General features: G+C 42.8%; 1 protein-coding gene across 3 annotated transcripts in view; it reads left to right on the top strand.

Moving 5' to 3' along the window:
• LOC135547079 (collagen alpha-1(XVIII) chain-like) overlaps positions 1-23,375 on the top strand; it is a 182,611-nt gene that overhangs the window by 68,567 nt on the left and 90,669 nt on the right. For 2 of the 3 annotated variants that reach the window (XM_064975732.1, XM_064975730.1), the window contains exon 1: positions 19,477-19,942. The exons of the other annotated variant lie outside the window; for it this stretch is intronic. In XM_064975732.1, coding sequence (XP_064831804.1) covers positions 19,579-19,942 — 364 coding nt within the window. In that variant the 5' untranslated portion in view covers positions 19,477-19,578. Of the gene's footprint in view, positions 1-19,476; positions 19,943-23,375 lie in introns of those variants that run through there. 3 annotated transcript variants of the gene reach the window in all.

Below are 23,375 nucleotides of genomic sequence, written 5' to 3'. Positions count from 1 at the left end.
GTTGCTCAAAGTGATCACTGATCCAGCCATTCACAGAGGAAGGAAGAATGCATTCTTAAAAGGATAGTTCAACCACATGACGAAATAGGTATTCGAACATGGCCCATGTCCCTATGTCCCATGACCCCTGATCTTGGTTGGCCTCTGCTCCTCGCCCTTGCCCATGTTCTGTCTGAACTGTGTGAACAGGTCCGTCCTGTGGGCTGTCCCTTAAGCCCTGCTAATAGTCTTGTGATTGAGCCTCTCCACTTCTAATGAGGTTGAATACTCTGTGGCTGGCTGTGTCACCCAGCAGAGCTCTCCAGGATTTGAGGACTCCCTCTTGTGTTAGAAGGGCTGTATTGCATTGCATTGGTGAATTGGATAGAATTTGTTGTTCACGATTCGTTTTCGTACCTCAGGTGCGTAGGCTTGTGCTACTGTTTAAAAATAGGATGTATTATCAAACATCTTGGCACTGTATAAATATGTTTCGTGGCCTTATGTCAGAATGTTATGTAGATTTGGCAGCATTTTGAAGCAGAATTCTCACACATACCTAATATTGGCGCACACAGCGTGTTAGTTTCTGATCGCGTCATTCAAGATACATTGTAACAAAGAACACGTTCCTGTAGTCTGACGGGTGCTTATGAGATCAATATTGCAAAATTGTTGAAAGGTTTTCGCTCTGGGGGTGGCTGCTGACTTGTTAGACGTTTATTACGAAAATAAGCAGTCTTCTAATTAATTTATCTCAGTAAACATTGTTTATGGGCCTACTGGTGGATTTTTCTGTTCACCCCCTCCCCTGAACAAAGCCCCCTCTCCACTTCGTTTATTGACGTTGGATGAGAGGCGTTGAGCTTCAGGATAGTCAGCAGTTGCATTGTCGTTGTGCACGTACCTACCAATCCCTCTGTTCGTTTACCTGCACAATCACATGCTTTATCTGACAGGAGGTGCCAGCGGGTTCACTGTTGACAAGCCTTATTAATACACATACAGCGCATGTTTATGTTTCCACAGGTGTCTCTTTGTTTGGAGAATGTCTCTCTCCTTCCTTGCACTCTCTCTACCTCTCTCTCTCTGTCTCTCTCTCTCTCTCTACTCGCTCTACTCTCTCTTTTTATATTGTAAGCACATGTTCTTTTATCTGTTTGGATCAAGGCCCAATTATGTCAGGGTTTTCATCACGACCACTTCAAATCAATTAAATCAATGTTATATTCTATTACATTTATGTATCTTCTAAATCGTATGTATTACGGTAACACCTACATTTTTACCAATTGGAGGAACTGTTGGTCCATAAATACAATTTTATGCAGATATCCTTCAATATTTGTAAGCAATCGGATCCCTTGTGGTTTGTGTTGGATTACAGTCAGCCCCACTTATAAAGTTATAGAAATGATTAATCTGTCAGCCATAACACATATTAACATTGGTCTCATTTGATTAAGTATGGCAAAGTTATCACTTTCTCAAAATGTATTGTAGAGTACAGTTATTTGGTCATACATTAGGCAGCACAGAGAGCCACTTGCATGAAGCTGACTTTTCATCCACTGCTGTGTGAATTAAATGTATACATCAGGGCATTATTCTAGCAGCGATTCTGTCCTGGGTGCATATTGAATGGAACAGTGTAACATTGTACTGCGTGTGTTCTTGTTATTATTATTATTATAATTACACTTGTTGGTTTCATAATACCATCATCGTTTTAAGAATGAGTCAGAACATGGTTGTGTGTATATGGCAGCTGTAGAGAACGTGTGAATTCATTGATATGTTATAGCTATCATACTGTATCCATGTTATAACACAACAAAAAAGCACATCCTTTTGATGGTAGAAGAAAGTGACATCCAAAGTGTTTGAGTTGTGCCCACTATTGGTTGAGACACCTCCAGGATTAGAAGTAGAATCCAGTTGCTCATCAATTACTGAGCGGAATGCCTGGTGGCAGGAACATAGTGGCCCAGCTCTAAAGTTGGCTAACCTCCCTCTCTTTCTTTATTTATCCCTCTTTCTTTCTCTCTCCCCCCTCTCTATCTTTTCCCCAATCTCTCTCTTTCCCTGCCTCTTTTTCCCCATCCTTTTCTTTGCTCTAACCCCTCCATCCTGTCTTTCTCTCTCTCTCCCTCTCTCTATCTCTCTGTACTCTCTGTACTGTATCTATTTGACTGGGCTGAGCACTATGGGCTACATTCTCCCCTGTTGTTCAGGAATGTAGCAATGAAGGCGGGGGATGCTGCTTCTGCTTGCCTGAGCAGGACCACGAGACCACGTAGGGCTGAGCTGGCTCTTGGGTTTGTCTGTACAGGTTGGGTTTGTCTACGAAGAACGAGTCCGCTGAGAGCAGACATGAAAGATGTCTGTCAAATGAACTCCCCTCCCTCACTCCTTGGTTGGAGCCCCCTCTACCCCTCCTTGTCCTCCTCTCCTCTATCTCCATAAATGCAGCTGAGCTGCGACACATCTCTAACAGCATCTGTGAAAGGCCTCTCCTTCCTTATCTGCCAATGGCTTTGTGATGTCTCTCCTTGTTATAGCCTTTTCAAACACTCCTTCAGGTGCTGCGATAGTGCCCTGGGAAACTTGTGCACACACACACACATAATTGTCCATACAGTCTATACACACCACATATTTATATTCCAGACTCTGACATTGCAAGTTTTGATATTTCTTTATTTTTGTCATTGATTATTTGTGTATTATTATTGTACTGTACTGTTAGACACTTACTGCACTGTTGGAGCTAGTAACATAAGCATTTCACACCTGCTAATCTGTGTACTCAACAACTAATCCATTGCTGGAATGCTCCTCGCAGTGTGCACATTTCTGCTCTGGCCCAGCACGAACACACCCAATTCAACTTTGTTTATTCTTTGTGTTGGTGCTGGGCTAGAAGACAAAAGTGCACCCTCTGTGGGTCCCCTGGTTATGGATTGACAAACACTGCTATAGGCATAGCAGTTCTGGGATGATTACCTTCTTGAAGGCGTTTTGAGATGTTCCTTTGAGTGCTGCCATCTGCTGGAATGGGTTACCACTGATGTTTTCATGACACCATAGCTACGGTAACATCCTTGGCTTTCATGCAGGACATGAGGAGAGTTGAGAGGGAATCTATACCTGAATTGTGTATTTTCAGCTTTGCATATCTGGATTTGGGGATTTTCTCCCATTTTTCCTTGTAGATTTTCTCAAGATAGGGAGTGGCGGTGAACAGAAATCTTCAAGTCTTTCCACAGATTTGAAATTGATTCAAATCTAGGCTTTGGCTGGGCCACTTGAGGACTTTCACATTATTGTTCTGAAGCCTTTCCAGCGTTGATTTGGCTGTATGCTTGATGTCCTTGTCCTTTTGGAATGTAAATCTTCGCATTTTGTCATTTGCACTCTGGAGCAGGTTCGCATCAAGGATTTTCTTGTATTTAGCCTCATTCATTGTTCCCTCTAACCTTACCCCTCTCTCAGTCCCTGTCGCTGAAAAGCATCCCCATAGCATGATATTGCTACCACCATGCTTCACGGTAGGGATGTTGTTAGACAGGTGTTGAGCTATGCCTGGTTTTCTCCAGACATAGCACTTTGCATTCATTTACATTTACATTTAAGTCATTTAGCAGACGCTCTTATCCAGAGCGACTTACAAATTGGTGAATTCACCTTCTGACATCCAGTGGAACAGCCACTTTACAATAGTGCATCTAAATCATTAAGGGGGGGTGGTGAGAAGGATTACTTATCCTATCCTAGGTATTCCTTGAAGAGGTGGGGTTTCAGGTGTCTCCGGAAGGTGGTGATTGACTCCGCTGTCCTGGCGTCGTGAGGGAGTTTGTTCCACCATTGGGGGGCCAGAGCAGCGAACAGTTTTGACTGGGCTGAGCGGGAACTGTACTTCCTCAATGGTAGGGAGGCGAGCAGGCCAGAGGTGGATGAACGCAGTGCCCTTGCTTGGGTGTAGGGCCTGATCAGAGCCTGGAGGTACTGCGGTGCCGTTCCCCTCACAGCTCCGTAGGCAAGCACCATGGTCTTGTAGCGGATGCGAGCTTCAACTGGAAGCCAGTGGAGAGAGCGGAGGAGCGGGGTGACGTGAGAGAACTTGGGAAGGTTGAACACCAGACGGGCTGCGGCGTTCTGGATGAGTTGTAGGGGTTTAATGGCACAGGCAGGGAGCCCAGCCAACAGCGAGTTGCAGTAATCCAGACGGGAGATGACAAGTGCCTGGATTAGGACCTGCGCCGCTTCCTGTGTGAGGCAGGGTCGTACTCTGCGGATGTTGTAGAGCATGAACCTACAGGAACGGGCCACCGCCATGATGTTGGTTGAGAACGACAGGGTGTTGTCCAGGATCACGCCAAGGTTCTTAGCGCTCTGGGAGGAGGACACAATGGAGTTGTCAACCGTGATGGCGAGATCATGGAACGGGCAGTCCTTCCCCGGGAGGAAGAGCAGCTCCGTCTTGCCGAGGTTCAGCTTGAGGTGGTGATCCGTCATCCACACTGATATGTCTGCCAGACATGCAGAGATGCGATTCGCCACCTGGTCATCAGAAGGGGAAAGGAGAAGATTAATTGTGTGTCGTCTGCATAGCAATGATAGGAGAGACCATGTGAGGTTATGACAGAGCCAAGTGACTTGGTGTATAGCGAGAATAGGAGAGGGCCTAGAACAGAGCCCTGGGGGACACCAGTGGTGAGAGCGCGTGGCGAGGAGACAGATTCTCGCCACGCCACCTGGTAGGAGCGACCTGTCAGGTAGGACGCAATCCAAGCGTGGGCCGCGCCGGAGATGCCCAACTCGGAGAGGGTGGAGAGGAGGATCTGATGGTTCACAGTATCGAAGGCAGCCGATAGGTCTAGAAGGATGAGAGCAGAGGAGAGAGAGTTAGCTTTAGCAGTGCGGAGCGCCTCCGTGATGCAGAGAAGAGCAGTCTCAGTTGAATGACTAGTCTTGAAACCTGACTGATTTGGATCAAGAAGGTCATTCTGAGAGAGATAGCGGGAGAGCTGGCCAAGGACGGCACGTTCAAGAGTTTTGGAGAGAAAAGAAAGAAGGGATACTGGTCTGTAGTTGTTGACATTGGAGGGATCGAGTGTAGGTTTTTTCAGAAGGGGTGCAACTCTCGCTCTCTTGAAGACGGAAGGGACGTAGCCAGCGGTCAGGGATGAGTTGATGAGCGAGGTGAGGTAAGGGAGAAGGTCCCCGGAAATGGTCTGGAGAAGAGAGGAGGGGATAGGGTCGAGCGGGCAGGTTGTTGGGCGGCCGGCCGTCACAAGAAGCGAGATTTCATCTGGGAGAGAGGGGAGAAAGAGGTCAGAGCACAGGGTAGGGCAGTGTGAGCAGAACCAGCGGTGTCGTTTGACTTAGCAAACGAGGATCGGATGTCGTCGACCTTCTTTTCAAAATGGTTGACGAAGTCATCTGCAGAGAGGGAGGAGGGGGGGGGAGGGGGAGGAGGATTCAGGAGGGAGGAGAAGGTGGCAAAGAGCTTCCTAGGGTTAGAGGCAGATGCTTGGAATTTAGAGTGGTAGAAAGTGGCTTTAGCAGCAGAGACAGAGGAGGAAAATGTAGAGAGGAGGGAGTGAAAGGATGCCAGGTCCGCAGGGAGGCGAGTTTTCCTCCATTTCCTCCATTCAGGCCAAAGAGTTTAAAAAATGTCTTATCAGACAACATAATATTTTTTCTGATGATTTCAGAGTCGTTCACATGCCTTTTTGCAAACTACAGGTGTGCTGTCATGTGCCCTTTTTCAGGAGGATCTTCCATCTGGCCACTCTCCCATAAAGCCCAGATTGGTTGGCTTTTTGTGCCCAAGTGCTGGGTTGAGGTCAGGCTATGTGCATGCCAGTCAAGTTCTTCGACACCGATCTCAACAAACCATTTCTATATGGACCTCGCTTTGTCCACGGGGGAATTATCATGCTGAAACAGGAAAGGGCAATCCCCAAACTGTTGCCACAAAGATGGAAGAACAGAAACTTCTCAAATTTCATTGTATGCTGTAGTGTTAAGATTTCCCTTCACTGGAACTAAGGATCTGAGCCCGAACCATGAAAAACAGCCCTAGACCATTATTCCTCCTCAACCAAAGTTCACAGTTGGCACTATGCATTGGGGCAGGTTCTCGTTCTCCTGGCATCCACCAAACCCAGATTTGTCAGTCAGACAGCCAGATGGTGAAGCGTGATTCATCAATCCAGAAAACACATTTCCACTGCTCCAGTTGAAGTCCTGTATTGCTGTTTTAATTGTTTGATAGCTCGTTGGAGGTTATACCGGGATTGCATTTTAGCGTCCGGATTAATGTCCCGCTCCTTGAAAGCGGCAGCTCTAGCTTTTAGCTCAGTCGGATGTTGCCTGTAATCCATGGCTTCTGCTTGGGATATGTACATCATCGATGCACTTATTAATGAAACCGGTCTCTTGTATTGTAAACTCCTCAATGTTATTGGATGAATCCCAGAACAAACAGTACCAGTCCAAAGTTTGGACACACCTACTCATTCAACGGATTTTCTTTATTTTAACAATTTCTACATTGTAGAATAATAGTGAATACATCAAAACTATGACATAGTACATGTAGTATTCAAAAAAGTGTTAAACAAATCAAAATTAATTTTAAACTAGCCACCCTTTGCCTTGATGACAGCTTTGCACACTCTTTGCATTCTCTCAACCAGCTTCACCTGGAATACTTTTCCAACAGTCTCGAAAGAGTTCCTGCATATGCTGGGCAGTTCTTGGCTGCTTTCCTTCACTCTGCGGTCCAACTAATCCAAAACCATCTCAATTGGGTTGAGGTCGGGTGATTGTGGAAACCAGGTCATCTGATGCAGCACTCCATCGCTCTCCTTCTTGGTCAAATAGCCCTTACACAGCCTGGAGGTGTGTTGGGTCATTGTCCTGTTGAAAAACAAATTGTAGTCCCACTAAGTGCAAACCAGCTGGGATGTTGTATCGCTGCAGAATGCTGTGGTAGCCATGCTGGTTAAGTGTGTCTTGAATTCTAAATAAATCACAGCCAATCAGCACCCCCACACCTCCTCCTCCATGCTTCATGGTGGGAACCACACATGCAGACATCATCCGCTAACCTACTCTGCATCTCACAAAGACAAAGCTGTTAGAATCAAAAATCTCAAATTTCAAATTTGGACGTCCTAAGTACATATTTACACCAGTCTAATGTCCATTGCTCGTGTTTCTTAGCCTAAGCAAGTCTCTTATTCTTTTACATGTCCTTTAGTAATGGTTTCCTTGCAGCAATTCGACCATAAAGGCCTGATTCTCCTCTGAACAGTCGGTGTTGAGATGTCTATTAATTGGACTCTGTGAAGCATTTATTTGGGCTGCAATTTCTCTAAAGAACTTATCCTCTGCAGCAAAGTAACTGGCTCTTCCTTTCCTGTGGCGGTCCTCATGAGAGCCAGTTTCATCATAGCTCTTGATGTTTTTTTGCGACCGCACTTGACAAAGTTCTTGAAATGTTCCTGATTGACTGACATATCTTAAAGTAATAACTGGATTGTCGTTTCTCTTTGATTATTTGAACAGTTCTTGCCATAATATGGACTTGGTCTTTTACCAAATAGGGCTATCTTCTGTAAACCACCCCTACCTTGTCACAACACAACTGATTGGCTCAAACACATTAGGAAGGAAAGAAATTCCACAAATGAACCTTTAACGAGGCACACCTGTTAATTGAAATGCATTCCAGGTGACTACCTCATAAAGTTGGTTGAGAGAATGCCAATAGTGTGCAAGGCTGTCATCAAGGCAAAGGGTTGCTACTTTGAAGAATCTCAAATCTAAACATTTTTTGGGTTACTACATTATACTTTGTGTTATTTCATAGTTTTGATGTCTTTGCTATTATTCTACAACATGGAAAATAGTAAAAATAAAGAAAAACCCTTGAATGATCTGGTGTGTCCAAACTTTAGATTGGTACTGTATTCCAGTCTGCTACCATGTTCTGTTGCCTATCTTTTGCTTCATCGAACCACTTCTGTATTGAATGCGTCACTCGTACTTCCTATTTGAGTTTTTGCTTATAAGCGGGAATTTGGAGGATAGAGGTATGGTCAGATTTTCCAAAAGGAGGGCGATGGAGAGCCTTGTATGCAGTTCTGTGATTGGAGTAAAGGTGATTTAGAATGTTGTTGCCTCTAGTTGCACAGGTGACATGCTGGTAATGAGATGAAACCGGATTTCAGTTTCACTGGATTAAAATCACAAGCCAGGAAAAGTGCTTCCTCTGGGTGAGCATTTTCTTGTTTGCTTATGGCCCTATACAGCTCGTTGAGTGCGGTGTTAGTGCCAGCATCCGTATGTGGTGGTAAATAGACAGCTATGAAAAATATACATGGAAACACTCTTGGTAAGTAGTAGTTTATGACATCCTTGGAGAGCTCTTTGGTCTTGGCCATGGTGGAGAGTTTGGAATCTGATTGATTGATTGCTTCTGTGGACAGTGGTCTTTTATACAGGTAACAAACTGAGATGAGGAGCACTCCCTTTAAGAGTGTGCTCCTTATCTCAGCTCATTACCTGTATAAAAGACACCTGGTAGCCAGAAATCTTTCTGATTGAGAGGGGGTCAAATAATTATTTCCCTCATTAAAATGTAAATCAATTTATAACATTTTTGACATGCGTTTTTCTGGATTTTTGTTGTTAAAATTATAGACTGATCATTTCTTTGTCAGTGGGCAAACGTACAAAATCAGCAGGGGATCAAATACTTTTTTTCCCTCACTGTATGAGTGAATGACAGAAAAGTGAAGTGTGTTTTTTGTGTAAATTTGAATATGAATGTGAGTTGGTAAAGTGAGAAGTGTGTGTCATTTGATACACCCATGTCTGGAGTCCACGTACCTGTGCTTGTTTATTCACTACTGCCCTGTCTTCATGGTGACTTCCAGTAAGAGGCCAATGACCCTCGCTAGCTGTAACAACAAGGGCCAGGGGGGCTGCCAAAAGGCCCCTGGGTGTGTGGAGTGTTACTAAAGATCCCCTCATTGCAAGTTGGTTTATTGTCACCGTCGATCCTGCCTGAGTTATTTCCATGTTCTGTTTGTTTGGCCTGCAGTCAAAATGGCACCAACACTAACGGTCACCCTCTTGAAATGGACCCAGATATGTTGCACACTTCGAACTAGCTGCAGTCTTATGGCCCCCAGTCTATGTCTTTCTTACGTCTTATTTTCACCATTCTGCTTTATCAAATATATGAATGAGAGCTAGGTCTGAGGTTGTAAATAGAGTTGCAAATACCCATAAATGATTCACACAAGCTATATTTAGGCCTAGCCATTGCATATTTGCTGTACGATTTAAGAAGACACCTAATCTCAGATGTTGTGTATTGTGAATAGTAGTGCGTAGTGGCAGATGATTGGACGGCGTTCGGATTACCCTGTTTTTGTTGCCGTTTTTAATTACGCAAGTCCATTCATTGACCCATTGACAACGGCAGCCTTACGAGTCATTCCTCGGGTTATATTACATAGGTATTGTCTGAAGAAGGGGAAGCAGGTTAGGAGACAGTGCTTTGGTATCACTCCTGCTTCATATGAACAGTCATACCATTTTGTCATAATTTCCAGTCACAATTTGAGTGACAAACTCCAGGAGAGGTTTATTGAGACTACGGCTTTATAGCCTATTGATGTCTCTTTCTTTGTACATGCTATGTAATTTTTTTATGGGTCAAATTCATCTTCAATGAACTCTATGTATTCTTATAAACGAGTGCCTCTAAAAATGTTTCAGGTTTCTTTTGACTTTTGACTAGTACTTTTCTGGAAAGATGTCCTCCCACCTTCCTGTTTGTGGGAAGAGTGTTCTGCTCACAATAGGTAGCAGCTGTGGAGGAGAGGTGGGTTGGATGTGAACTGGACAAGAGGAAGCGGATGTTTCAAACCCACGCACAGATTGTCTGTGATTTCAGCGCACAGGGCTTTACGAGTGATGCCAAAAACACAATAAGCATGCAATTCAACCATTTTCTGCTTCTTGTCCCAGTTTTTCACGTCGATGGGCATCCAACTGCCCTTGTCCACTATACACATTTCCAGTGCCAGTCATTCAACAGCCACCTCCTGATTGCACAGAATAGGTTCAATGCCAAGTTCACATCTGCCACACTATGCCTCCACGAACCCCTCAGACTTGGTATACAATCACGGCTTCCCAAAATATTTTGGACTCTGGCCAAAGAAGATATTACATCCAATAATAGTTACTGCATGGTGTAACAAGCATTCTCAGGCCAGGTCCTTGTTGGGTGCTTTTCACATAGGGTTTCTTTGTAGTTAATTTGGCATCTGTGCAAATGTCGGTTCCTTGATGGTGTTAAGTGGTGATCCCTTGTGACTCAGCTCAACTGTGATTCCTTCCAACAGTAACCTCTGAGCCTATTTCAGTATGCTCCAAACTGAAGAAAACAGACATGGGATTTCACACTTGGTTCCTTTCAGCCAATTTTATGTGAAGTGTGAACACTCCAAAGGAACTCAGACACCTCAAAAGAGCCCCTGGAGCAAACTGAACTGAGACCATCTCGAGAGGTGGTCTGAGTTCAGTTCGCTTGAATTCTGTGGTCCGTGGACTTCCCTTTGGTCCTGTGGACTTCCCTTTTTTAGACAAAATTTAACATAAAGTTCCCCAGGTTCCCTTGTTATTATTCCTGCACCACACACTAGACTACTACAACACCGTTTCCCCTGCCAGTGCCATAAATTCTAACATTGGTGACACAAAAGAGGGAAGATGATGATGTGCAGGTTCGCAGGAAAAACGTGAGCTGTTTATGGATATTGATTAGCGTCTGTCAAGGATGCACATACATTCCAAAATGTGTGGATTTTTTTGTTCAGATTATTGGTTTTTAATATGTTCTCTATAGGATTAGAGTGTTTTGTAAATTATTTATTTGATTGGGGGGTTTGAATAGTGTGAGAAGACAACATATTTGGGGAGGATCACAATATAGGGTACAAAATCAATTCTAGCTCTTAAAGGGGCAATGGCCTACATGGGGTGTACAATGTTCAATTCTAGCTCTTAAAGGGGCAATGGCCTACATGGGGTGTACAATGTTCAATTCTAGCTCTTAAATGGGGCAATGGCCTACATGGGGTGTACAATGTTCAATTCTAGCATTATTTAATACGCAGTTATTCTTCTGCTATGTATTATGTTACCAATAATATTGACATGTTCAATTCTGATCGAATGGATTGTCCTCCACATGGTAAAAACCCAGAGTGCATTGAGTGAATGTTGGAAAAACCTGTTGGTTCCTTTCTAAACATAACAATGTGAATGCAAAGTGGACTAGGACCACAAAATAGACTAAGTGAACTGGAAAAAGAGTTGAATCCTCATTCAAAGGCAAATGCTGTGTGAATACAAAGAGAACTGTGTTCTTTTGTTTTATTTTAGCCCATAGTTCACTTTAATGTCGGCTGAGATCGGTTCTTTTAAAGAGGACTATATGTGAAAACACCCTTAAACAGGGAGGAATGCAGATTTTAAGTTTTCCCGTTGCATGCCGTAATGAACATGATCCAGGTGTCTCTGTCTGATGTGGGATTGGGACGTTCTCCTGCAATATCCCGAGCTAATATCTGGACACTTTCAGAATTATGCCCCAAAGGGAATTTAAATTAATGTAGACTTTATTTTTTCAGGACAGTCATTTGACTTCCTCTGCTGCTGGAATAGTACTGTTTTAGTGTTGTTTCGATCTATGCAGCATTTACTTTCTGATCTTTCTCTCCACTGGTGGGAGACGGTTCTTCTGAAATGCTGTAATTTGTGTATTACACTTCATCAAGTGCTATTCAAAATATCTTCATTTGATTGGCTTACCTACAGTGTGATTATTTTATTTTATACTGGAACAGGAATTTATGGTCTATGTCACCCAGATATCATTAGTTAAAGGAGTAAAGTTTCAAGTATGGGTCCATCCAATTTACTGAGAATTTGTGTGCATGAAAGTCTAAAACAACACAAATTAGAAATGGTCTTAGTTGTATTATTCCATTGTGCATAAATACAAGTTACAAAATGCAGCTTAAAACCTTTATTATGGTACTGCTAACCTTTTCCCAACATGCCAAGGGCCCTCAAGTAAAAAATGTAAACAAATTAAAGAATGGTGTCCAAGTTTCTTAAAACTGAACTTTGTTGTCTTTGTTAGACATAACAGTGCATACCTCACACATCCTCACAAATAATTATCAGTTACAAATGAACATGCCTCACATAAGAAGACGACAGGATGTTTTCGATCTGCGTTATCTTTACAGCGGACGTGAAATAGATGGTGAAAAGCTGGGGCATTTGCCTTTAATTTTCAACTGCACTCAATGTACTCTCGTTTCGTGTAGATTTCCTGTGTTGAAAACTTTCTGGCGCTGTCACTCAAAAGGCAACTTACACGGCATCAGTTCAATGGAATTTTTCTCTACATCGTCGGGGACGTCCAGGAATAAGCAAATTTCCTGATGCGGAGGAGACTCCAGCAGAGAACACGCCAAGCAAAGGATATTCTTGGGCACCCACTCTTTTGGCCTTCTCCGCCCCTCCCAGACCTATGAAACATTGCAAACCCTGTGAACTCTCTTTGTCACACATTACATTTCACATTAAGACACCTTTAGGCCCTGCCTATTCATTTCATAGCTGCAATAACAACACTTGTGTGAATTCTCCAGTTGATTGCATCCATGCAGTATGTTTCTCTCTTTGGGGACTGTGGGAGACAGACGGCTTTGGCATCTGATGCAGTGACGGAAGGGAGTGAGGGACACACCCACAGGAGATGGAGCAGAAGAGGGTCAGGTTGTGTCTGGTTGTCAGGGATGGAACTAATTACAAATACTCTTGTTACTGTAATTGAGTAGCTTTTCCATGCAATTTTAGCATTTTTCAAAGACGATCATTTAACTTTTACTTAAGTATGTTTTGACTGAAGTATTGTACCTCTACCTCATTAAAACCATCCGTTACAGAGTACAATATTTTGTAGGCTATAGTAATAGTAATAGTAGATCATGAGGGCAAGGAAAGTTTGCTATTGAGCCCCTCCAAAAAAAGGTAATCGTTGTTTAGTCAGTGACCAATCAAACAAAATGTCACGCATCACACCAATATAGGCCAATCATATCAAGCTGTGCGCACAAAGTGAATAGAGATTTTATAAAATGCAAAAATAACTTAGTTTAGTTCGAGACGTGTCATGAAAGAGAGGAATGTTTTTATATCAAAGCGGTGTGTGTGAAAACAATGGAGACGGAGGAGACTGTGACCAGTTCTTCAAGCACAAGAGAGGTGATGCAATGCAAGCTTTGATTACCCAGGATGGCAGAGGTGGCAGCCTACACAAACTCTGCCTCGAACTTCAGGAAATATTTTAAAGGTAAGATAACTAGCTCGCTAGTAGAGATAGCTATCTAATATTCATGACACAGTATTTAGAGAGACCTAGGATTTTTTTTGCTATGTACTGTAAATTGTCTTTGTAAATTAGGATAACGTTAATCTAAAAGCCAGAGACTCAGTTAGTCCAACTGTGCATATACAGTGCCTTGCGAAAGTATTCGGCCCCCTTGAACTTTGCGACCTTTTGCCACATTTCAGGCTTCAAACATAAAGATATAAAACTGTATTTTTTTGTGAAGAATCAACAACAAGTGGGACACAATCATGAAGTGGAACGACATTTATTGGATATTTTAAACTTTTTTAACAAATCAAAAACTGAAAAATTTGGCGTGCAAAATTATTCAGCCCCTTTACGTTCAGTGCAGCAAACTCTCTCCAGAAGTTCAGTGAGGATCTCTGAATGATCCAATGTTGACCTAAATGACTAATGATGATAAATACAATCCACCTGTGTGTAATCAAGTCTCCGTATAAATGCACCTGCACTGTGATAGTCTCAGAGGTCCGTTAAAAGCGCAGAGAGCATCATGAAGAACAAGGAACACACCAGGCAGGTCCGAGATACTGTTGTGAAGAAGTTTAAAGCCGGATTTGGATACAAAAAGATTTCCCAAGCTTTAAACATCCCAAGGAGCACTGTGCAAGCGATGATATTGAAATGGAAGGAGTATCAGACCACTGCAAATCTACCAAGACCTGGCTGTCCCTCTAAACTTTCAGCTCATACAAGGAGAAGACTGATCAGAGATGCAGCCAAGAGGCCCATGATCACTCTGGATGAACTGCAGAGACTCTGTCCATAGGACAACAATCAGTCGTATATTGCACAAATCTGGCCTTTATGGAAGAGTGGCAAGAAGAAAGCCATTTCTTAAAGATATCCATAAAAAGTGTTGTTTAAAGTTTGCCACAAGCCACCTGGGAGACACACCAAACATGTGGAAGAAGGTGCTCTGGTCAGATGAAACCAAAATTGAACTTTTTGGCAACAATGCAAAACGTTATGTTTGGCGTAAAAGCAACACAGATCATCACCCTGAACACACCATCTCCACTGTCAAACATGGTGGTGGCAGCATCATGGTTTGGGCATGCTTTTCTTCAGCAGGGACAGGGAAGATGGTTAAAATTGATGGGAAGATGGACGGAGCCAAATACAGGACCATTCTGGAAGAAAACCTGATGGAGTCTGCAAAAGACCTGAGACTGGGACGGAGATTTGTCTTCCAACAAGACAATGATCCAAAACATAAAGCAAAATCTACAATGGAATGGTTCAAAAATAAACATATCCAGGTGTTAGAATGGCCAAGTCAATGTCCAGACCTGAATCCAATCGAGAATCTATGGGAAGAACTGAAAACTGCTGTTCACAAATACTCTCCATCCAACCTCACTGAGTTCGAGCTGTTTTGCAAGGAGGAATTGGAAAATATTTCAGTCTCTCGATGTGCAAAACTGATAGAGACATACCCCAAGCGACTTACAGCTGTAATCGCAGCAAAAGGTGGCGCTACAAAGTATTAACTTAAGGGGGCTGAATAATTTTGCACGCCCAATTTTTCAGTTTTTGATTTGTTAAAAAAGTTTGAAATATGCAATAAATGTCGTTCCACTTCATGATTGTGTCCCATTTGTTGTTGATTCTTCACAAAAAAATACAGTTTTATATCTTTATGTTTGAAGCCTGAAATGTGGCAAAAGGTCGCAAAGTTCAAGGGGGCCGAATACTTTCGCAAGGCACTGTATATATATATAATTGTGTGTCTACACAATAGGTACAGCTAGGCATGGACTCATCGCAACATTAGACAACTTGTTAGGTCTGAGAACGTGATGAACTCACTACAGTCCCAGTATCTGTATGGAAAGTCTGTCTGGGCTATTGTATTGTCCGTGATATGATGAACTAAGTTGCCACATAAAGCAGAATTTATTTGCTGAAATATTCCATATTTGTATGTTGTGTATTTACAACTAAACAGGTTTGGTCTACACAAAACATAATCTTGGCACAATGACAGAGGACGAGACAGAGCAGCATTCATCATATGAAGATGATTTCTTCTCATCACTGATGCCAAAAAGGTCACAAGGTACAGGGGAGTTGGATGGGTACCATGCCTGTGTGTCAGACAAGATGGACTTGCTTCATTCCTTTCCATACATAAAGAAGCTGTCCCTCAAAATGAACAAGGGCCTGCCTGCCTCTGTGAAATTCTTAGCCGTGTCGGACTGCTCTTCACTGCAAAGCGAGCCAGGATCGACTTGATTCACTTTGACAATCAGTGCCTGATGAAATGGAACAGCATGTTCAGCATGCTCAGAGAGATGTTCAGAGAGAAGTAGGCCTTAGAACAGAACTCCTTTTGTTTTTGCTCAAGGAACACTAAATAATCTAATGTACTCTGTACATGGAGCCTATATATAGTTTGTCAATCTAATACAGCCCATTTTCTATTTTGAGGAGTTTACTCATTAATTTAGCATAGGACGCTAGCGCTGTGATCACGCTGGTGGGAATGCACATTGCTTATGTGACTGCATAGGACAACACATCAAGTCCTTCATCCTCAACCAGGGATCATCAACTAGATTCAGCCGCAGGCCGTATTTATTTTTCAGTGGATGGTCTGGGGGCCGGAAAAAGCAGGGTCGGCAGTTAGCCTAGCAGTTAAGAGTGTTGGGCCAGTAACCAAAATGTCACTGGTTTGAATCGCAGAGCTGACTAGGTGAAAAATCTGTAGATGTGCTCTTTGCGCAAGCCACTTGACCTTAATTTCTCATGTAAGTCGCTCTGGTAAAAAGCGTCTGCTAAATGACTAAATTGTAAACATAATTACAAATCATTTTTAGACTGCAAATTGACCTCAAGAAGCCCACACAGATGTAATATTTGACTAAGACATAATCATTTCAAACCTTGCTTACATTTGTATACGATCATGTGTCTCTATTATGAGTGGGAAGACTAGGGACAGATTTCAACTTCTTGCGACTAGCAAACCCGTATCCGGGAGCGTAATCATAGCCTCAAGTGCATTACCATAACGCAACTTTTCCTATTCATGAAAATCGCAAATGAAATAAATATATTCAAACACAAGCTTAGCCTTTTGTTAACAACACTGTCATCTCAGATTTTCAAAATATGCGTTACAGCCAACGCTAGACAAGCATTTGTGTAAGTTTATCATGGCATATTGCTATGCTAGGCTCTGCTGGCAGCAGGCAACATTTTCACGCAAATAAGAAAAGCAACCAAATTAAATAATTTACCTTTGAAGAACTTCAGATGCTTTCATTCAGGAGACTCCCAGTTAGATAGCAAATGTTCCTTTTTTCCAAAAATATTTTTGTCGGCGAAAAAGGTCCCGTTTTGTTCATCAGTTTTGGCTGAGAAATCGACTGAAAAATACTTCAACTATAATGCATTATCATAACACAACTTTTTCTATTCATGAAAATCGCAAATGAAATTAAATAAATATATTCAAACACAAGCTTAGTCTTTTGTTAACAACACTGTCATCTCAGATTTTCAAAATATGCGTTACAGCCAATGCTAGACAAGCATTTGTGTAAGTTTATCATGGCATAATGCTATGCTAGGCTCTGCTGGCAGCAGGCAACATTTTCACGAAAATAAGAAAAGCAACCAAATTAAATCATTTACCTTTGAAGAACTCAGATGCTTTCACTTAGGAGATTCCCAGTTAGATAGCAAATGTTCCTTATTTCCCAAAATAATATTTTTGTAGGCAAAAAATGTCCCGTTTGTTCATCCTGCTTGGCTGAGAAATCGACCGAAAAATACTTCAACTATAACGGCAAACTTTTTTCAAAATTTGCTCCATAATATCGACAGAAACACGGCAAACGTTGTTCAGGATCCATCCTCAAGGTGTTTTTAACATATGTATTCGATAATATATCCGTCGAGGCATTTGGTTTCTCATAAGAAACGATTGGAAAAATGGCTACCTCAGTATTTTACGCACGATTTTTCCGGGAGACACCATGCAACCACTCGCCCTATATGGTCCCTTACAGCCATTCTCCAATGGAAATGCCTAAAAAGACGTCACAATGCTGTAGATACCTTGGGGAAAACGTGGAAAACGTATGCTCACTCCAAGCTCCTTCACAGCCATATAAGGAGTCATTGGCATGAGGCGGTTTCAAAAAATGCAGCGCTTCCTGATTGGATTTTTATCTGGGTTTCGCATGTAACATCAGTTCTGTGGCACTCACAGACAATATCTTTGCAGTTTTGGAAACGTCAGAGTGTTTTCTTTACAAAGCTGTCAATTATATGCATAGTTGAGCATCTTTTCATGACAAAATATCTTGTTTAAAACTGGAACATTTTTCATCCAAAAATGAAAATAGCGCCCCCTATATCCAAGAGGTTAAATTAAGATCACTTGGATCTGATTTCCTGGTATTATTACAGTCTATTGTGTCCAAAAATAAAACATTTATTTTTGATTTATTTATAGAAGACTCGGGGTGACAAATAAAAGGACCCGTGGGCTGCCAGTTGGGGAACCCTGTCCTAAACTATAATAATCAAAGAGAGTTCTAAAGGAGATTGGTGTTGTGGATTTTTATGACGTTGTGACCACAATGAAAGAGTTATCACTTGGACTGCAAATGTAAATAAATCAATAAACTGCTTTATTCTAAAGTTGTCAGCACCTCCTCTATCTCTTGTGCTTGTGGTTGTGGTCAACTTAGTTTGGAGTGACTTGTTCATTTCCTTAGAAACTGGCAAACAATCGGCAACAATGGACATTTCATTTTGACAGTGTTGTGCCAATATCCTCTCCAGTGAGGGAAAATTATATTATGAGTCCATTAGCCTGTGTTTCAACTACAAGTGATCATTCATACAGTCCCAAACCATCCTTTCTGCTCTTAATTGCGAACCCCATGTGGCCACTGGGGAGAAACGCATGAGAACAATATACCAGATTAGTTAAATCGCTGGATGTGTCTGCAAATAATTACACAACACACACGCACACACACGGACACAGAGGTCTAAGGCACTGCATCTCAGTGCAAGAGGTGTCACTACAGTCCCTGTTTTGAATCCAGGCTGTATCACATCCGGCCATGATTGGGAGTCCCATAGGGTATCGCACAATTGGCTCAGTGTCGTCCGGGTTTGGCCGAGGTAGGCCGTCATTGTAAATATTAATTTGTTCTTTATTGACTTGCCTAGTTAAAGGTTACACACACAGATACCACACCACACTGACCAAAAAGTCAGTACAACATTAACAATGGCACATAGCCCATTTTCAAAGGGATTAGTTGTTTTTTTAGGGTCAGTCGCTCTTTAAGAAATTGTATTATTAGACTATTCTCTGGATCATAATATACAATTTTGACAGTGTTTCTTCCTAACCAAAATTGATCTTTGCATTACCGCTGTCATATGACAGATAGCTAATAGGCTATTTTATAATTTGTCTGGTGAAATTAATAAGTGAATGTTCACCACATATGTTTATCTTTCACAGAAATGGTGGAGTATATAATGCATTTACAGTTTACGTTTATAACCCTCTAGACTTCAGATGAAATGACAAAGGTAAACAAGCAAGACCATAAAACCCTGCACATTCTCTATGCCCTTCCATCATGCGCCTACAATTTTCACATACTTTAGTTTTTTAAGATAGGCTGGTGGATTTTCTACTTTTCATGTTTGTACAAAGAGGTTAACTCAGGGGGAACAAATGGCCCTTTTCTGTAAAACATTGAAAAGCACCAACATTTACATTGAAAGTCAACCAGCTTTTTTCTCTAAAGGTATCCTTTCTAAAGAGACCCTTTTCACTGCTGGGACAAAATGTGGGTAGGAGGAGGAGGAGCTGTGGGAGGGAAAAGTTACAAGGGCAACCAATAAGGATGAGACCTCCTTATCCCCGCCTTCGAATTAAGGCACTTCTCTTCACTTTTCCCCCTCTGGCTGGTGGTCTGCAGTGTGCTGGAGGAGAATGGAGCATGTGGAGTGAATCAGTGGCAGTGGGCATGTCACAGTTCACTCTGGGAACTTTATCAACACTGCTGGTGGAGTAAAATTTGGGCAGCAGCGGGATGGATTGCAAGATTGGATTCCAGCTGAGTATCTCCCTTTTGGTGGTAGTATTGGTGGGCCGTTGTGAGGCGTTGTGGTTTTCCTGGGGCAGTACAGATGGCACCACTGAGGCCCCATCGCTTGACAATGAGGGATCTGAGAACCCAGTGACTAGCAATGAATCACCAACGCCAGAGAACATTGAGGAAATGGGGGCAGATATCATTGACATAGAAAGCGGGATACATAAGTTTGCGCAAACTTGGAACCAGAATGCAAAGGCCACGGAGGCCCCCAAGCTGACCACTTTGAGGTCAAAAGCCAGGAATGAGCGCCCAATGGAAAAGGGTGCCGGTCGGCCCACGTCAAGGGGAAGCAAACCTGGTAATGACATGTCCACAGTACAGGGTGTGGGATCTGGTCTCTGGGAGTGGTCAGGGGTTGGGAGTGGGTCTGGATTTGGATCCTGGTCGGGATTTGGGTCTGGCTCTGAATCCGGATCTCGGTCTGGATTTGAATCTGAATCTAGTTCTGAATTTGACTCAGAGTCTGAAATCAGACATGGGTCTCAAATTAGACCTGTGTCTGGAATTGGGTTTGGGTCTCAATCTGGATCTAGCATTGAATCTGGATCTGAAACAGGAGCCTCTATTTGGGATAGCCAGGAGGGAACAGTTTTACCCACAGACCTCATCGGTTTAGCAGAGAATGTCAATGTGCTTGCAGGGAAAGAGAATGAGATGCTGGGTATTGTCAAGGTGGACCTAGCAGAAAGTGTTTTGGATGCGCACAACAGAACAGCTGAGTGGACTGCTACGGTTTTCCCCTTAGACAGTCCCAAGCCCGTCCCAAGTGTTAATGTCTCTCTTGAGACAACTCCCAGTAACAGAAGTAGCAACAGAGTAATTAACAGTAGCTCTAGTTGGAACGCCAATAATTTTAACTCGACAGAGTATTCTGATGAATACACTGTCTCAGGTGATTTTCTAACCCCTTTTGACAGCAACCACTCTCTCTTAGCTACTAGTGAGACGCCGGCCCCGGAATCCCCACGTTGCTGGCCAATAGATTTCCATTTGCCTTTCTGCAAATCCATGGGTGGCGACAGCTTTGTGTTGCCCAACTATTTCAATCACAGCAGTGTGAAGGAGGTCCGGGCTGTTTTGGGCTCTTGGGCGTGGCTCTTGAGGTCGCACTGCCACCATAGCCTGGAGTGGTTTTTCTGCCTGCTGCTGTTGCCCAGGTGCCCCCGGGGACTGCCACCGCCTTTGCCTTGCCGCAGCTTCTGCGAGGTCCTGCAGGACAGCTGCTGGACAGTCCTCGATGAGGGCAGCCTCCCTATGGAGTGCCACTCTTTGCCTGATGAGGACAATGGGTATCAGTGCTTGTCAGTTAGTAACCAGAAAGGTAATCCCTGGTTAAAATGTATTCCCTTTTTGGAAATCCATTTTCAACCATCCCCAATCCCACCCCCTGTTTGTCTTTTTTTGTCACCCAGTAGTCCTTGGACATTTATCTCGTGTTTTTTGGGCTAATCCTGACACAGTGTATTTTAAGTGTATTATATGAAGGTTCAGGGGACTAACCAGTGTATTTCTGTTTGCAACTCAACCCTTCGGCAACAACAATGGTGTGTGCAAAGACTAAACAAGCATGGCACTAGTGTTTTCCTCACAACCCAAACCGGTCGCATGTCAATGTATGTCCAAGTCGTCCGGTTGGCAAGTGACTAACTAAAATGTATAAGAATGTGTCACATACACACATGAACGCACACACATTCCCCAGAAGTAAAATATATACATTTTCTTCTGGATAGCTATAGACTTTAGCATAATGTAAGTTAGGTGCAGGATAAGTAGTCTACTTTTGAGGGAGAGAGACTTGATGAAGCTGAAGTTGGAAGTTTATGCATATAGAGTTTGAGATGATGTAATAAAACCAGAGTAAGGGGCTAAAGGTCACAGTTGGATTCCGTGTTATATGATTTGTCCCTCCCAGACTTAAATGGAGTATTTGTAGAGACATTTTATTTCTTTCATGTGCACTTAAAGGAGTGAAGGTCACCCCGGCATGTAGTGTACATTCTATACATAATCTTTTGGCATGCCATCTTTATATCAACAAGCTGTCACGTGTATTCATAGAATAAACCATTGCAATACACATTACAAGGAGTACATGGTAACTTTGAAATGAAAATGATTTCATTTTGGTTGTATGAATTGCTTGTCAAAGTTTGTGCATTCTGCTCTCTACATGGTCAAATGAGCTGTCGTATTACATTGAGCACAAGGGAAGTGATTATTTTATTTGTGTGGTTTGGTGTGATACATTCAACAAGCCCACCTTTGTGTGTGACTATACTTGCATGACAGTTGATCTTATTTTAGCTTGGTGACTGTTTCAACTTGGAGTCATATAGACACCAGTTGCAGCTATTTCAATGGCCTTGAGCATGATGGGGGAAAGATAAATGCTGCTGGTAGAAAACAAAAATCCTTTCCCTGTCCAACATAAACCCTGTTCAGTCTGCATATAAAAGTGGGAAAATTGCTTTCAGCAACAAACTTGTTTTGGATGCCACTGGGTGCACATGCAACATTTTTCTTCTGCTAGTTGGGTTGAGCAATAATTTGCCTATGCCATCAGTGTACCAGGATGGTAGCTCATTATATTCAGTTAAGTCAGCTCTCAGCCATCACTGACCTTTCTAGCCTCCGATCTCATGATTAAATCCCACCCTGCTGTTATGGTACAGTGAGAGGGGGCTCTCAGGATTCACTTTTGGCCTAAGCATGCTGTGGCAAAATCTCTTAACCACATGTTGCGCTCCAATTGACTTTCTTCTCTTTGCCAGGTAGTAATGTGGAAACACATATGCTTATGGCTTCTATGTCAAATGAGTGCATTTTCTTTTTTAGGCGTTTTTCTGAATCTGCACATAACTTTTCAAATACTTCAGCAGACACATTTCCTAAAATGGAAAAACATGAAACATAAAAATATTCTTACAATGTTGGAGAGGAGGTGGTGTAGGTACACTACATGACCAAAAGTATGTGGACACATTCTTGTCGAAAATCTCATTCCAAAATCATGGGCATTAATATGGAGTTGGTCCCCCTTTGCTGCTGTAACAGCCTCCACTCTTCTGGGAAGGCTTTCTACTAGATGTTGGAACATTGCTGCGGGGACTTGCTTCCATTCAGCCACAAGCACATTAGTGAGGTCGGGCACTGATGTTGGGCGATTAGGCCTGGCTCACAGTCGGCGTTCCAATTAATCCCAAAGATGTTTGATGGGGTTGAGGTCAGGGCTCTGTGCAGGCCAGTCAAGTTCTTCCACTCCGATCTTGACAAACCGTTTCTGTATGGACATTGATTTGTGCACAGGGGCATTGTCATGCTTAAAAAGGTAAGGGCCTTCCACAAACTGTTGCCACAAAGTTGGAAGCACAGCATAGTCTAGAATGTCATTGTATGCTGTAGCATTAAGATTTCCCTTCACTAAGTGGCCTAGACTGAACCATGAAAAACAGCCCCATACCATTATTCCTCTTCCACCAGACTTTACATTTGGCACTATGCATTCGGGAAGGTAGCGTCCATCAAACCCAGATTTGTTCATCGGACTGCCAGATGGTGAAGCGTGATTCATCACTCCAGAGAACTCGTTTCCGCTGCTCCAGAGTCAATGGCGTCGAGCTTTACACCACTCCCATAACCGCACTTTCAGTTGACCGGGGAAGCTCTAGCGTGTCAGAAATTTGACAAACTGACTTGTTGGAAAGGTGGCAGCCTATGACAGTGCCACG

This window comes from Oncorhynchus masou, chromosome 10 (assembly GCF_036934945.1).
Source record: "Oncorhynchus masou masou isolate Uvic2021 chromosome 10, UVic_Omas_1.1, whole genome shotgun sequence".
In the NCBI taxonomy this organism is placed as follows: Eukaryota; Metazoa; Chordata; class Actinopteri; order Salmoniformes; family Salmonidae; genus Oncorhynchus; species Oncorhynchus masou.
The sequence above is the reverse complement of the archived record's forward strand: the minus strand, read 5'-3'. Positions and strand labels throughout refer to the sequence as shown.